This window comes from Uloborus diversus, chromosome 4 (assembly GCF_026930045.1).
Source record: "Uloborus diversus isolate 005 chromosome 4, Udiv.v.3.1, whole genome shotgun sequence".
Classification (NCBI taxonomy): Eukaryota; Metazoa; Arthropoda; class Arachnida; order Araneae; family Uloboridae; genus Uloborus; species Uloborus diversus.
In genome coordinates this window covers 20158784-20175720 of record NC_072734.1, presented here as the reverse complement: position 1 = coordinate 20175720, position 16937 = coordinate 20158784, and the positions used below count along the sequence as shown (strand labels likewise).

The window sequence follows — 16937 nt, the reverse complement described above, 5'->3', positions numbered from 1 at the left end:
TGATTAGCATATTATTTTATTTTGAACTTTTCCTACCAACACACCAGCTCAAATTAAAATAATTTGCAAATCAAACGGTAAATCAAAAAGTTATGGCAAAAAAAGGTCACGTTACGGACTCTACATAATGTCAATGCCCCATATATGATAAAAACATATAAAAGTGAAATGTATAAATGGTGCTCCACTGTATTAGTAAATAAGTTCAAAGTTAACAAGTATTTTTTCTTGATATGCATGTGTCCTCATTTTAATGTTATTCCATCAACAATGTTCTTCAATATTCTCATAATATTCAAGTTTATGCTGAGTGTGAATTTTCTACGTAAAACTTTTATTACATTTGTTGTTTTCCACTTTCAGTGTTGAAATGAAAGTCGTTTCATTTGTTGATATTGATATATTCTTTATGGATATTACTAGAGTTTTTATATCTTCTGACTTTTTTTTAGGTATTGCTCAGCTCGAACAAGAAGATACTTTCCACATTCCAAGAACTTACTCACATACTACTCCATCTTCTCAATCTTCTACACCTCCACATAACCGTAGAGGAGATAGATTCTCTAAGAACACCCAGAAGGAATCTGCAGTAAAAAGTATGCAGTTTAAGAATTTTTTTTCCATAGAACATTTTAAATCTTATGAGATGTATTAAGCCACAGGGTTCGCTGATATATATATATCACAATATTTATTTTGAAAATATATTTTGATATTTTCGATATTTATTTTTTCAACTATGGTATTTTCAATATAAAAAGTATATTAATCATGGTAATATTGATCATTTATTATTAAAAATAACCAAACAGTTATGTACTATATTTTATTTTTATGATGTACAATACACCATTAGTATAACAAAGTGATATGATATTCCTTTTTTACTTGTATTTTATGTTCATAAAATTATCACAGGGTTGCCACGCACCGGGAAAACCTGGAATTGTCAGGAAAATTGAAAATGACCGGAAATGGTCAGAGAAAATGAAAAATAACATAAATTTCTGGAAATGTCAAGGGAATTTCTTCTATTTTCCAATCTTTCTTAGTTATGTGCTATATGACGTCAAAAAAAATTTTCAACCTTGTTTTTTGCGCCGCCATTTGTCGTTTTGTAGTTCCGGCTTTCTTCTTCCCCTTGAAGTTCTTTTTATCAACTCTTGTGCATTGGCGCGCCATAGCAGTTGGCGGACATGCGCAGAAAGTATTTTTTGTCTTAGATTGAGCGGGTTCTGTCTAAACGCTGCTTTTTTACGTCAGCAATTCTGAAGTTATAAATTTAATGAATGAAATTATTTTCTTCTAAACAGTTTTGTAAATTTAGTTCATAATAATGCATAATATTGGATTTAAATATTCTATTTAAGGTAAAAGTTTATATAATTGATAGCAGTGACATCATGGAAACAGAGAAACTTAGCAATGGAATACACAAAAGCAAGTTGAATATTTGTTGCAACGTGACCTTGCCTATTTTTATTGGAATGCTTTGATTGATCGCCATATTTCTCTTTAGTGTTCCTAAAACTTACCACTGAAGAAAAAATTGGAGAAACTTTATAATATAGGTTTTGTTTTATTATTATTTATTTTTAAGTTTAAATAGATGAATTGCTAATTAAGTATGAATCCTTTGAGGTTGATATTGATAATTTACACCATGCAAAACGTTAAGTTATCATGATTTTCTTTTAAGTTTTGAAAAAATAATTTCAATATAGTAAAGAAATTAAGCAAACCAGACATAACAGGAATGAATAAATTGATAATGCAGTTTTTTTTTTCATGTCCCAATCAGAGTAGTAGCACACATTCATTATTCAATACAAATTTTTAGTGTGTGTATCAGTTGTTTATTGTAGTGATAATTAATTTTTACAGGCACACAGAAGACAAGCCTGATATCTGGATTAACAGCCGCAAAGACTAGTTCAAATCCTGCTAGCCATGCTCATCAACCACAACAGCAAATGTTTAATCAGCAAACTCCACAACAGTCTCCTATCTCAACACCTACAATGTCCTCAGCTCCCCCTTTTCGACTCCCACTTTCTCCGTCCCGTCCAAAGTGTAATTCTGTACTACATCTTTTTGGAACCTGGTTGTTTGAAGCTGCTTTGGTTGGATCTGACATGACATCCTTTACTTCCAGCTCAGAACGTAATTTCTTCTTATCTTGTTACAGTATACTCCCGATTATCCATGCTAATCACCGGGCGGCGTAGCACGGATAATTGAAAAACACGGATAATCCGAAAAATCATTTAGGGAATATGCAGGGTAACTATTTAAGGGAAAGTTAGAAAAAACTATGTATATACTCACACAAACCAGGAACTTTTCTTCGAAATGTATTGCTTAAAAAAATATCGGTAATACATTTTTGTTTTTCCAATAAATGTTCTACAGATTGTAGAGCAGTAGAATGTGAAATTGTATTTTCTTCATGTTCTTCATTTTTGTTTTCGGTATCATCACTTGCGTTTGATTCAGTAACAAGTTCAATGATATTTTCGTCAGTTAGACATTGAAATCCTGATTCACATTCGTCGCTTTTAAACCACTCTTCGACATTTTCGGCGTCAACTGATTCGAAACCTTCGATTTCTTTAACTTCCTCAATGATGTTATCGATATTATCGATAACATCATCGAAGCTTTAGAAAAATGTGATTCCGAAATGATGCACGGATAATCCGCACACGGATAATTGGGAGTGTACTGTAATTTTACCAGTTTTTAAAAGCTTAAAACTCAACTGTCAATAGTTTTGTTGTGTACTATTTCAATGATATAACTTTTTTTATAGTTTTTTCACTGTCAGTAAAGCTTATTTAAGTTACATGTATTTTTTAGAAAGTGAAACTAATTTAAGGAGGCCTAGTTCCCTTGTGCTGGACAGCAGACAAGGCTCAGCTCCTATGTTGGAATCTTTTGAAATCCCGTCCAATTTGACTCTTGAAAATTTTGAAGCCGGACAAGCTGAAGCCGTCGGGTCATTGTGCCGAATATTTTGTGCAAAACGAACTGGAGAAGAAATTTTGCCTGTTTATCTTGCTAGATTCTATTTGGCATTGCAGTATGGCTTGTCTGGCGGTCCAGTAAGTTTTAAAATTTACTTGATTTTTCAAAACCGCGGCTATACATACTTTTTCTAAATACTTAACTATATCTACATCAAGGCAACTGTAATGCGAACATTTACTTGAAAATATCTACGGTATTACCCCGCATTATCCGGCATGCCGCAAAATTCGGTGGTCACCAGCTTTTCGTTAACACTTTCCTGGTCCTTTCCGACATGCCGAAAAAATCAAGGTAAGGAAAAAAATTAATACTATAAAAAATATATGTTCAGCTTAAAAATAAATATAAGTTTTATACTTATCTTATTAACAGTTTATTTTTTTAAAAATATTCACTAACAGTGCCATTTGTTATCTTAACAAGAAAAATATTGTTTAATAACAAATAATTTTTAAAAAATCAAATTAAAAGTAAGCAAACATTTAAGCAGTAAGTTACCGCCCCTAAGCCAGTGCTAAAGAATTTACCATAGCTTTTCAATAAATAGAAATTAAACTTGCCTCTCTAAAAGGAACCTAAAATATATTTTAAATTTTTATTATGAACAAATCGCAGTAACAATGATTGCTTCTGAATTGATTACTTTATTGGTATATAGTTAAATCCGTTGATAATAATCTACTATAAATAAGCACATATTTATGCAAGTTTTTTGAAAGAAGGTTACTCTCGGGATTTATTAATTTTTTTCCTTACAGTAATTTGTTTTCTGATTGGAATTGAATGGCAAAATTTACTTTAATTGTGTTGCAAAAATAACCTCAAGCTATCCGGCATGCCGGAAAATTCGAATTTCCCATCATGCTTTTCGACCTCACTTTTTTCCAGCATTCCGGATAATGCGGGGTAATACGTTAATTGTCCTGTAATTTGGTTTAAGTTGAATTTCTAATCTAAAATGCTTACACAGACATTTTGTAATTTAGGTTGGTTAAAAAAAAAGTTTGTAAACAATTTTTTTAATCTAGGTTCTGAAAATTCAATGTTATTACACTTTACAACTGCAATTGCTGCTCATAAATTTCCAATTTGTTTTGTTTTTGTCTGTTTCTTTTCTTTTTTTTTTAAAGGAAACATTGGAAGGATGTGGAGAGTTTTAAGTTGTTGATGGACGTCGTTAAATGTATAAAATGAATTTTCAATTAGAGACCGCACTACTTTTTAAACTAAAAAGCAGGTACAGAACCGCACATAAACAAATTAAAGCTCATGGTATAGTTTTTAAGTAATGGTTGCACTATAAGTGCATACTTGAAGAAAAAGTATCAAAGGCCAAAGCCGGGTTTCTATGTTAAATCTGCCTTTTTGGCTTTTTTGGCTCGCACTTGGGGGATCATTTTGGTGTTGAATAAAAATAATTTAGCCAAATTTTCAGCTCTTTAGCTCAACCGACCTTCGAGTTTTTCAAAAAAAAACCTGTCTTTTCAATTTTAATTTTTTTCATAGTGAAATTCAAAATTAATGAATAGTAGTTTTTTCCCTTATTCATAGGAATAAAATACATGAAAAATTATTATAGTTATAATTTATAAACAAAAAGCAGATTTATGGTGAGGGAAATAAAATTTAAATATTTTTTTCAATGCCTTTCTGAGAAGTGTCACCCTCAGGAATGTTTTCGAATTTTTTGAAGTGGTGGAATAATACGAAAAAAAGTTTAAAAGTGATTTTCTTTTCATTATTTTGAGTTTAAACAAATTTATTCAAACTAAGTCAATAAAAAATCGTCTGCTAAGTGAAAAAAAGTTTTAAAAAAAAGAACTTCAAAAATACTGTCTTACCAGAAAAAACACCATAAAAAAACTAAGACTTACCCTTCATGAAGTTATTAGGAATATAAAAAAAAATGATTAAAGAGTTTTTAAGTAAATATTATTCAATGCTAAATTGTACATAGAGACTATTATATAATTTTTCCACACTATTTTGAATAATTATTCCTTCTGGATCCCATAAAGACAAAATTTTCAAATATTAAAGTAACTTTTTGCACCATTTAACATATAGTCTTTGTCAGTGTCTTCATTCATAATGACATTGACTTTTTCATCAATGAATAGATGACTCAATATTTCAGCAGGCTTTACTATTTTTGCCAAATATCGAGCATGAGGCAGAAAATATATGATTGCAGCAATGTGTGAGCTATGACAGTGCGCCTACCATTAGCACAGTCACAACAATATCTTGTAATCGCAGTGATGTCATTCTAATCTGACTGATATTCAAGAAAGCAACGAAAGGGACTTAATATGTCGCGATCTCACTTCAAGTTTTATAATATTAGGTGTGATTTTGACATAATGGAGATATCATGCTCTCAGGTATGATATAGCTTGATACATTTGATTTTGACATACATTTTCTGTCTCATGCTCGATATTAGTCAAAAATACATAGTAAAGCCTGCTGAAATATTGAGTCGTCTGTTCATTGATGAAAAAGTCACCTTCTTTAGGAATGAAGCAGTGATGAAAACTAACCTTACTTAAAAAATCATCATAAATTGTTGAAAATTGTTATATTATCTAATGCAGGGTAGCCAACCTTGGAGAAATAGTTTGAGGAGCATCTGTGGTGATTTTGAAGAGCATTTTAAAGTTTAGCGGAGCAGCTCATTATTTTGCATAAATTCAATAAAAAAAATTTTAAACCACTTATCTAAAATTGTTTTTGAGCTTTGATAATCATTTTAAGCACTAGCATAAAAATAAAAATAACAGCTTTAAACACGTTGTCATGCTTGAAAACGCACCGCCAGGGAATGCGGAGCAAAATAAGTTTTTGGGGAGTTTCGCTATTTTTGTGGAGCAATTCCTCAATAAGCGGAGCAATTGGCAACCCTGCTAACGTCAGTTATTTTTTAAAACTATGTTAAATTGTGTAAAAAAGTTACTTTAATATTCAAAGTTTTTGACTTTATTGGATACAGATTGAAAAACTATTCAAAATAGCATGGACAAATTATATAATCGTCTTTATGAACAATTTTGCATTTTTTACATTCCTAATAACTTCATAAAGGATATGTCTTAGATTTTTATGGTGTTTTTTCTCTGGTAAGATAGTATTTTTGAAGTGTTTTTTTTTTCTTTTTTAAAATTTTCTTTTTCACTTAGCGGACAATTTTTTACCGACTTAGCTCAAATGAATTTTTTTTTGGGAATCAAAAATGTTTAAATTTGTTTAAATGCAAAATGATGGAAAAAAATTCACTTTTTAATTTTTTTCGTATTGTTCCACCACTTGAAAAATTCGAAAAAATTCCTGAGTGTAGAGGAGTATAAAAGACACTTTTAACAAAATTTGGTGAGTGACACTTTTCAGAAAGGCATTGAAAAAAATATTTAAATTTTATTTCCATTGCCAAAAATCAGCTTTTTGTTTAAAAATTATTACTTTAATAATTTTTCATGTATTTTATTCCTAAGAATAAGGGAAAAAATTACCGTTCATTCATTTTGAATTTTACTACGAAAAAAAAAATTTTAATCCAAAAAACAGGTTTTTTTTTTTTGAAAAACTCAAAGGTTGTTTGAGATAAAGAACTGAAAATTTGGCTAAATTATTTTTATTCGACACCATAATGATTCCCCAAGCGAGAGCCGAAAAAGCCGTAAGGGCAGATTTAACATAGGAACCCAGCTACGGCCTATGTCAAAAAATTACACTACTAAATGTCATGTTTTAATTTATTTTTCACTTTTCAATAATACTGAAAAAAAAATTTATAAAATAATACTGGAAATTTAGAGCTACTCTGGAAGTTTTGAAATATGCTTAAAGGTTATTTCCAAATTTCCAGCGATGGATCGCTAGATCAGTAGACATCTTGTGTTAAAGCTACCACTGCTTCTTTTGAAGAAAATTAGCTCCTTTATGATATTTCAGTTATGAAACCGATTTCCACATTATACCGGCAATATTAAACATTGAAAACTATTTGCATGCTAATAACAGTAACTTGACATTGAGTTTTACATTTTCTTGCTGTCATAACTCTACAAAAAGTTGTACTGATTGTATTGATATCACTCATTTAGCAGAATATATAGAACAGAAATGCTATCTCTTCAGAAAAAAATTACTGTAACAAAATAAATTTCATTCAAACTAAAATTAGATTTGCCACCCATTTACTAGTTAAAAAAGTATGATTAAAATTTAATTTAATATTAATTAAATTATTGTTGATAAACTAACAACAGTTTGATTTTCAAAGAAATAGTTAGCTTTTTTTTTTCTTTTTGGTGCAATAAATTTTTAACTCAGTGATATTTTAATGAAATTCTATGTTAAAAGTAAGTATTTTTGAAAAAAAAAAAAAAAAAAAAAAAACTTTAATTTTCCCAAAATACTGTGTTATAATGCATATGAAAGTGCATCGTATTATTTTGGTGTGTTGACAAATATCTCTAAACATGTGTACATTCAGTTTTTTGCTGGTTAGCATTCTCTGTGTTTTATTTTTAAAGTTGTAATAAATTTTTGCCACTTTATTGAATTTTATTGATGACGTTTTAAGATTCACAATTATGCCCTTTCCAGACTCTAACCGATTTTTCAATTAGATAAGTTTATTTTCAAGGAATTATGACATTAAACATTTTGTTCTGTAATTTATCCTTGTAGTTTCAGTTTGATTTATTCTTTAAATTTCCTTTGAAAAAAAAGCAATTTTTTGAGATGCAGGAGGGAGGGGGGAGAAGTTCAGCCCTTTTCTGTTTTTAAATTACACATTTTTGCTGAAATTCAAAACTAAATATCATATTAGACCATATTTGAGGCAGGCAGCAAATTATTTTTGGCCTTAAAAAAATTATTTTTATACATATTTTTAGCAATGATAGAATTGTATTTTGCTTATGGTTGTGTGTTTCAAAGTATGTTCTTCCATTTCAACAGTGAATGAAAATTTTGAATTCTTCTAACTTTTTGAAATTTCTTTGGTGATGTTATCGTAATTATCTTTCTTCTCGGGTGGGAAATGAAACGTTGTTTATAATTTTAGGCTAGGGGACACATGTTGGCTAGTATTCTTATGAACTCAAGTGATCTTTTAAGGAAAGACTTGGATGGTGTTATGGTTTTGGTTCCTCAGTTTTTGCTGGCTTTAGAATTGGTTCTTCCTGGTGAAGCGAAAATGAAGTATGTAATAATATTGTCATTTACTTGTGCAAATATGATTTCTTAAGTGTGTAATATTGTTGAATACATTATTTCAAAAATACATTTTATTGCATTTAAATATTCCAATTTGAGCATGAATGTCATAAGTTAAGGCCATACTTTCATTTTAAAAAAGAAAAAAAAAAACATGTTTTGTTTAATTTGTTTATTTTATCATGATTTTCTGCTGTCAATCAACAAGTTGCTAACATTATGTTTCTTTCCTATTGCTCTTTCTGCCTGTCTACAATCTTAAAATTTGTATTCTTAATTTGTATTTTTAAATACTGGTTTGAACTATTCTAGAATGTTCATGCTTATTAATTATTGTGGCCTTTATTGCATCTAAAATGATAGTTCTTGAAGTAGCTCTGAACTTATGTAGTTAAAAATTACATTAAGCATTGTTAGTTTCAAACACACATTTAATTTTGATTTTAGTAAAATAAAAAATTGCATGATACCTCAAGATTTGATGCTTTGAAATCTTTTACATTTTAACAAATCTGCTCAGCTAAAGTTTAACTCATATTTGGTTTGTTTAACATTATTTTGGAGGATTTTTTTTCTTTAGCCGGTTACAGTGATATAGTTAAGGGAAAGTGCTGGGAGATGGTTTCTCCCCATTTATTTATTGAAACTCAAGAGTGCTCCACTTTTTAATTTCGATGTATTTTTACTTACAATGTTCATTTTACAATTTCAAGCATCCACATGCCTTTTCCCCTCCAAAACTACATTACTGGCTAGTTGGTTTAAGGGCCAATTTTTATGACATTCTTATAAAAATTGACCCTTAAACCAACCCATCAATTGTTCAGATGTGCCCCCTATGGGGGCACATGTGAACAATTGAAGACATTTTTTAAAAATTCCATAAAGTATAAAAATAATTTTTTAAAAAAGCTGAAAAAATTCCATGGCACAAAGAAAAGACGATTCAATCATGGGGACTCTTTTTCTGTGAGAAATTGAAAAATTTTCTGAGAAATTAAGAAATGAAAAAAAAAAAAAAATGTTCACATGTGCCCCCTTTTCCCCTATCCATTGAAGAGACATTTTTCTCTTTGTCCCTTTAAAAAGTTTATATTGGGTCAAAACAACAAAGCTCATAAGAGGTAACTATTCTTCATTATAATTCACAAGATAAATTAAATTTCTCATATCAAATTTATGTGCTCATTCATTTATGGTTTGACCCCTTTATTGTGGCCATTGCTTATGGCATTAATTTTTGCCAAGAATCATTAGTGACCATCTTATAAGGGAGCTGTTATGTAATCTTTTTGAAGTAGTCTAAAAAATAATAATAAATAAATAAATTTAAATAACTAAATACACAAAATGCTATTTTTATATTTGAAGAACAACATAATGAGAATAAAGTTACAAAAGTTACTAATTTCATAAAATAATTTTGAAACCATCCCAGAAAAATTTTTTCAAGTGAAATCACTGATAAGAATTTAACCAATGGATTTTGGGAGTTGGATAATTCAATAAATAGATGACCTTATTGAGGGTTTATTAAATCTAAAAGATATTTTTCAAATCTTCTGACAGTTTTAAAAGCTATTTGTAAAATATATGTTGTTCTGAAACTTGACTATTTAGAATATTTTAAGTAGAAAAATATGTTTTTCTAGACATCCAATTACTTTCATTCTTGAACTAATAACACAATTTTTAACGTGCATAAATTTATTTGTAAAAATGGAACTTTAAATTCCAGTATTTTATGTACTATTTTTTGTCTTTTAGGCCAAGCCCTTTTGTTGCTCATGTTGAACTTCGAAATTCAGCAATACACTTGCTTTTGTCCATGCTCCCTCTGCCTTTGCACTTCTTCAACCTGCCAATAAAAAGTAATTAGTTATCTTTTACGATTTCTTTGAACTGCTGTTTTAAAACATATATTCTTTGCGTATTTAATTTTTAGCCTACTTTCCGGTCAAAGTAAAAAAAATTGAATAGAGACATGAATAGAATGGTTGCTTAATGTAGGGTGAAAATATCCTTTAGTACATAAAAAAAGTCAAAATTAAATAAAATATTGAAAAAGTATTGGAAAGGAGGACATTGAGATGGAGAAAATGTGTGTCTGTTGTCTGTCCTTCCGTCATCAACACACACACACTCTCAAAAAGACATTCCTTCAGATTTCAAAAGGATTAGAACAGGTTGGGACAGTGAGCTAAATCAGAATGGGATGTGACCCCTTGAGTCCAAAACCCCCTGGAGTTCTCGAGATTTTCCACGGGCCACCTTAGATGTTTGGTTTTGAGGATGGCGTAAAGAACTACCCTACTTTGCCCCAAATGCAACGACGCCCCCTTTTCTCTCATCACATTCTCCAATGCCTGGGTTTTTCCAGAGAGGAGGCTGGGGCCAATCTACTGCTTTTCTTGGACTTCTTGCACATCTTTGATCTCTTGGATCTGGTCTAGTTTCACTAGACCAGATGGGGATTAGTCCCACCACCATCACAGGTTTGGATCTATAAATTTTGGCCCCCTTGCAATCTGTTGTGCCATTCCCCAGAAGCCAGCAGTGTATTTTGCAACATTAACAAATCATAGTGCAAGTTTTTTCTCATTTTTTTTTTTTTTTTAATTTCTTGGGTCATTGGGCCCTTTAAGGGCATGCCCACCTTGCACTGCGGGGTCTGCAGGTAGGCAAATCTGGGCCTGGATTAAAATGTTCATGTTTTGCACAACTGGTTGATTGACTGCAAGGTTTTTTAGTAATGTCATTCTCATTTTCTTTAATTTCGACCGAAATTTAACTATTCTATTCATTTTGTGATATGCAGTGACAAATTAATCTGAATGTCATTTTTTATTGGAATTATTTGCTTTAGTAATTAATGTGTTCAAAGGATGGCAAATAATATTTTAGTTTTAATACTTAGCCAGCCGTATGTCTATATTTTCAGAATTACTTGATGCATATGATAAATCTATTTAATAATTCTGGCTTATTTTTTCAGCAATATCTGCTGTTGAGAAAGCTCCACTCACTTTTCAATCATTGCGTATAAGACTGGTGAATATCCTGATCAATGCATTGCAAGTTGAATCTGAATCAACAAACACTCATATGTTGCTTGGTAAGTATAAAAATATGCTGTAGCTCACAGGAAGTACAATAATATGAGTGATCTACCAAAAGTCTAAATACCTGATCAGTTATTTTTATTAATATGCCAGAGACAGTAGTTCTGGTCTGTAGAATGTAGGTTGTTGTATGTAGTAACTATGTAGGTTGTTGTGAATGGAAATAGTGCTAGCTGACAAGCAGCAGAACTACATCAGTTTTTTATGAAGGAATCCCAAAAGTAAGGTTTTCTATTTTCTAGAAAGATAGAATTTTTGAAAGTTTTTCCTATCCTATAAGGGATGATAAAGCATGTGATGAACCTCATGTTTCATCTCATTACCATTCCTGAAGTGTATTCTGTCCAATTAGGCTTTCAGCTTAGAGAGCAAGTGATATTAACTGGGTACAAAGTCTAGTAGATGAGTAGGTGGGTGGTTGATGATGTGATATCCAAGTCACTGCGAGAGAGGAAATGGTTTGTTCTGTGATTTGGTCAGCTGCAAATTCTCTACACCATTTTCAGACATTTTTGATTTTGCACTTACTTATATTAGTTTCTCTTATGTTTCATTTGATTTAATGCATTTTCCATTCGAAATCATTTTACAAACATTCCAAATATTTTTTGTTTTGTTTTCTTGTCCTTTGTTGCAAAACTATGCTTGGAGATAAGATATTTCTGTTTAGAAATAATGCACTATTATTAATAAGTTCATAACTTCTTTTTTTTAAATTTTTCTTTAACACTGAAATTTTTTTCACGATGGTATTCATTGAGTTTTTGAAAGAAATTTTCTGACGCCACGTCAACTTAATTTATTTTTTCAATTTTGTATTATGTTGGAATCAAACCAGCTCTTTTGGAATGGAAAACAGGTGTCTTTTCTCACCGCAACTTGGTCACCAAGAAATATTTTATGAAATGAACTGTAATTGCTTTATGCATTTAAACCTAAATAAAAAAAAATTGATTCAGGCATATTTTCTTACTGTTAGGTATTTTTGCTTGCTTTTCTTTAATATAATGTTACTGGTCCAACAAAACCTTTTTTATGTAGGTGAGTTATTGTACAATCCACATATTTGCATTTTGCATCAATATAGTTACAAAATCTTTCCATAATACACAAGTTACATTAGGAAAATATCTGTTTGTAATAACAATAATTGCTTTTAAAATGCTTCAAAAGATATTTAATTTCTTTCATAAAAGATGTATAAATGAAGTAGCATGTGGTAATCAGTTTCTCAGTATTTGTATTTTTCCCTCTATGTTGTTATATATATTTTATAAATGTAAATATATAACTATTTTGAACTAATATAGTTGCCATATATTATTAAATTCAATGATTATTCATTGAAAAATTGGTTTTTTACTTCTTTCTCTCTTCTACAATTTTTTGAAGATAAACTTTAAAGTAAATGAATACTCTCTCTTCCAAATCAGGAAAAGATTTTTTCGTAATAGTTTACGAATTTAATGACTCAAATAGATTACCATTTTCTTCTAATAAAATTGTTTTAAGTTGTATTCAAACTTGGTTTAGTTTCATAATAATTATAGTTTGAAATCACTCATGATCAAGTTTTGTTCTTCCATTTTATGTGAATTCAAAATTATTCTCATAAAACATGTGTGAGTCATAAACACTAGTAGCAAAGAATATAAATTGAGTAGCATGGCTTAAATTTTTTTTCAAATTAAGGTTTTGAGGTCCAAAAATAGGAATGAAGCAATTTTTTTCCCATTGAAATGCTTTAAACAGCTCCGCTATGCATCCACAGCTACGTCACAATTTCATCTCCCTGAACCTGTTTCATTAGATGGTCTAACCCTCTCTCCTGGTGCAAAGCTGTGGGAAGAAATGCTCAAATGTCCTTTTTCAACAACTAAATGTCATAAAGCTGTCAACATGATGCTTTTACAATGACAAGAGTTTCTCTACCGGACTGGCCTAAGAGAAAATTTTAGAAATTGGAGCCACTATCTTTATCTAACAGAATCGTTCTCTAAAGAGTATCTTCTCTAGCTTGTATCACATACTTTTTTCTGCTTTTTATTTGATTCCCAGGATGTTTTTTGCTCATCTTGTACAGTTTCAAATAAATTTCAAGATGCGTCAAAAAAAAAAAAAAAAAAAAAATACATTTGTAGCTGAAGAATCCCAACAATTTCTTTCTTTCTTTTTTTTTTTTTTTTTATCATCGTGGTTGAGTGTTAAAGATGTTAGGAGAACAGGATTAATTTGTTAATTAGTCTAAATGATGCAATAAAAATTTGCTGAATATTACAATTTTTCTCATTCTTGGAGAAAAATCTTGCACTAGAATACTGGAGATACAGTTTAAAGTTTGGGAGACTGCCAATTTTTTGTTAGAAAATACTAGGTTTTTTTTAGAGATATATAATGGCTCTCAAAAGTGTTTGTACACTTTAAAATTTTTTTAAAATCAAAATAACACAAAACTGAATTCAAATATGAAGTTCAATATTTTTTCACATCATTCCTATGTCATTCTAAATAAAACCCTGTAGTTTTTTCAAAATATTGACGGATCTTCTTTTTGAAATGGGTCAAAAAACAAAGAGACAGAAATAATACACCACAAAAGTCTGCGTACGCTCAAATATTTTTGAATAAATTCATGATTAAAATTTATCATATGTCGTTTTTTTATTATTTTATTAGAGGGGACTGAAACCAGGTCTTGCCCGTTTGAGAATCGCCTAGTTACGTCTCTGCCCCCTTAAAGCTGTTTTTCCAATAATTGAAGTTAAAAATGAGCACCTAAATTTCCAATGCCTAACAGCATTTGATTTACTTAGTATTAAAATTATTCCTAAGTATCAACATTTTTTTAATTAAAGCGAAAAGCATTATGTTTTCAAGTTACTGTCAAATTCTGCTTAAAAAAATTTAAATGTTCTTACACACTCCTTACAAATGTTGTTTCTACCAAAAATAAAACCTTTTGTTGTGTCTTTCACCACAAAGTCTATCATTACAAATTTTCAAATTTATTTGTCAGTATTTTTGCATTTATGTCAGTTTCTATTTTTTTTCTGCTCTCATTGATTTGTATAAAAAAAGCACTTTTCAGAAATAATAATATTTTTATAAAACATAATTTGTGTTGCAGTGTTTAGATGTTGCTTCTGTAAGATCAAATATGAAACTCTTATTTATAGCTCATAAATGTAAATTGGCAATCATAAAGTTAGTTTCAAATGATCCAAATAATAACCTGTAGTTAAAGTATATGTTTCAGCTAAACAAAAGATTTCAAGCAAAACATATTTTAACAATTTTTGTTAAAATCGTAGAGATTTTATTATCTGTGCTGCTGTATATTTTGTGGTTCCTTTTTCACTTTCTTTGATATTTCTCTTTCAGGAGGGTTATTGTTTTATATTCAAGATTCAGCTGCTAGTGAAGAAGTGGAGCAAATAACACAACCATCTCTTAATGATAATGCTAGCGTTGAATCTGTTAGCCTTCAGTCGTCTGGTAAGTTTTAAAAATTAGGCAAAGCAGCTGTGTTTTAAGCAATTCTTACTCAGCTCTCAGTGAGTTTAGTATCATTTCAAATTTCTGGTAGCATATATATTTTTAATAAATATAAATATTTTTCAGAATGTATAAATTTTTGAAAATATGAAACTTTTGAATCCAATAGATAAAAATAATTTGTAATGAATGCAAAAAAATTAAATATAAATAATGTTTTCAAAAATGAATAGTTTGACTTTCTTCCTCAATATTTTTCTTTTATGCATTTACAGATTTACTCAATCATTTCCTTTTTTTTTTTTTTTTTTTTTTTTTTTTTGTGAAATTAAACAGCATTGTGTGTATGTGTATTTTAAGCAAATGAAAGTTTCTGCAAAGATATTTTCTTATCAAAGGTTATTTAGTAATTTATTTCTCTGTTTTGACTCCGTTATTTTTTATTTATTTTTTTTCCAAGTATGTCAGCTAAAGTTTTCAATTGTCTCTAACTTTTCTACTTTTTTTTAGCATTCTTTAAATTATAATTAAATTTTAAAATATGGAATATTGATGATACTTCTTTTTATCATTAATATAGATTCTGTGTACAAATTTAAATAAATCAATTACATCAAACTGACATTAATTAACATAATAACATATTCTCCTTCAATCTTCTTTTTAATTGTCTGTCTCAGTGTTGTTTTGAAATGTCAATGTAGAGTTGTGTTCACCTTGTGAAAAGTAAATCTTCCCCTTTCAAAGTAGAATATATAGTTTCTATGTTTTGGATATCCCTATCAGAACTACAGGTAGAAGTAACAGAAAACTGTGATTCCCTAACCTCATCCGAGTGTAGCAGCTTGGGCCCCGACCTTGACAATCTCCTTCGGACAGATTTCCCTCTACTAGTGGATGGTAAAGAAACCGATAAATTATCTCACTATAAAGAATGTTGTTTCCTTCATCTTGGGACTTGTGGAACTACCTTTATTTTCCCCTCTTCTCTGTACTAACCAATTTCTATTTTCTTTGGTGATGATTATTTTGGGCTTTCTGTGTTTGGTTGATTTTATAGTTTCATGAATTTATTTAGTTCTCTTCTTAGTTGTTCTGGTGGCTTAAAACTAATTTCTTGTGTGTTTGTCTGTTACCTTTAATGGATTTTGGTTTCTCTTTGTGTTCTTAGTGAAACTTTTCAATGTTCTGCATTGTGAAAAATACCTTAAATGTGGAAAATCTTATACTGTATGATTTGTATCTACTCATATGTTAAGTGACGCTGTATTAAAAATTCAACCGGAATGCTCTGGCAATTTTTTTTAATTCAGTTAATAAAAAAAAAAACACATTTCTTCATCATGCTATGCTAATATCTTTTTGTTCCATGGCAAAAAAAAAAAAAAATTTAAAAAGTAGATAAGAAAAATTAGTTTTAAAATTAAATAATTCTTAAAACTATGTTTTATAATTTTTATTGTTTTAACGTAATTTAAATCAATGTTTTTAGTTAGTGTTTGATTTGAACAAATTCAAAGCTTACTTGTTGTTTTTCACTCACTTATATTATTGTAACTATTTCGTTAGATTCAACCCACGCATTGTTTTTAAGAGCCACATACCTCATTTGTCATCGCTTGATATCTTCTTGGAAGACAGATCTGAATGTGTCTTTAGCAGCCCTTGAAGTATTATCTGGATTAGCTCGTATCCATCTGCCACAAGCAGGTTTGTAGTTTATTTTGCTGTCAGGATTTTTTTTCTTCTCTTTAAAATCTAAATGCCTATCATTCTAACTTGCGTTTATTGCCTGACAAAAACACTAAAACATGTATTGTTCTAAATTAGTGGTTCCCAACTTTTTTGCGCCCATCGCCCCCCCCCCCTCTCCAGAGATTGACTGACACATAACACCTCCCTTCTTCTTTGAAAAAAACCATACCTTAGCGCTAGTAAATCTTGATTCCATTGAAAAAAGAATGCCTAATTTAAGTTTGAAATAAAATGTTTTTAATAAATCAATTTTATCTAAACACTCTTAAACTAAAATTAAACAAATAAATAAAAATGCCTTTTTTAATT

The 16937-nt window shown here is 29.8% G+C and overlaps 1 protein-coding gene across 3 annotated transcripts in view; it reads left to right on the top strand.

Annotated features, from left to right (window-relative positions):
• LOC129219983 (ral GTPase-activating protein subunit beta-like) overlaps positions 1 to 16937 on the top strand; it is a 91278-nt gene that overhangs the window by 35515 nt on the left and 38826 nt on the right. For all 3 annotated transcript variants that reach the window (XM_054854307.1, XM_054854306.1, XM_054854305.1), the window contains exons 7-15: positions 453 to 599; positions 1888 to 2166; positions 2863 to 3107; positions 8105 to 8241; positions 10024 to 10127; positions 11252 to 11371; positions 14760 to 14873; positions 15660 to 15773; positions 16443 to 16583. In XM_054854307.1, coding sequence (XP_054710282.1) covers positions 453 to 599; positions 1888 to 2166; positions 2863 to 3107; positions 8105 to 8241; positions 10024 to 10127; positions 11252 to 11371; positions 14760 to 14873; positions 15660 to 15773; positions 16443 to 16583 — 1401 coding nt within the window. The remainder of the gene's footprint in view (positions 1 to 452; positions 600 to 1887; positions 2167 to 2862; positions 3108 to 8104; positions 8242 to 10023; positions 10128 to 11251; positions 11372 to 14759; positions 14874 to 15659; positions 15774 to 16442; positions 16584 to 16937) is intronic.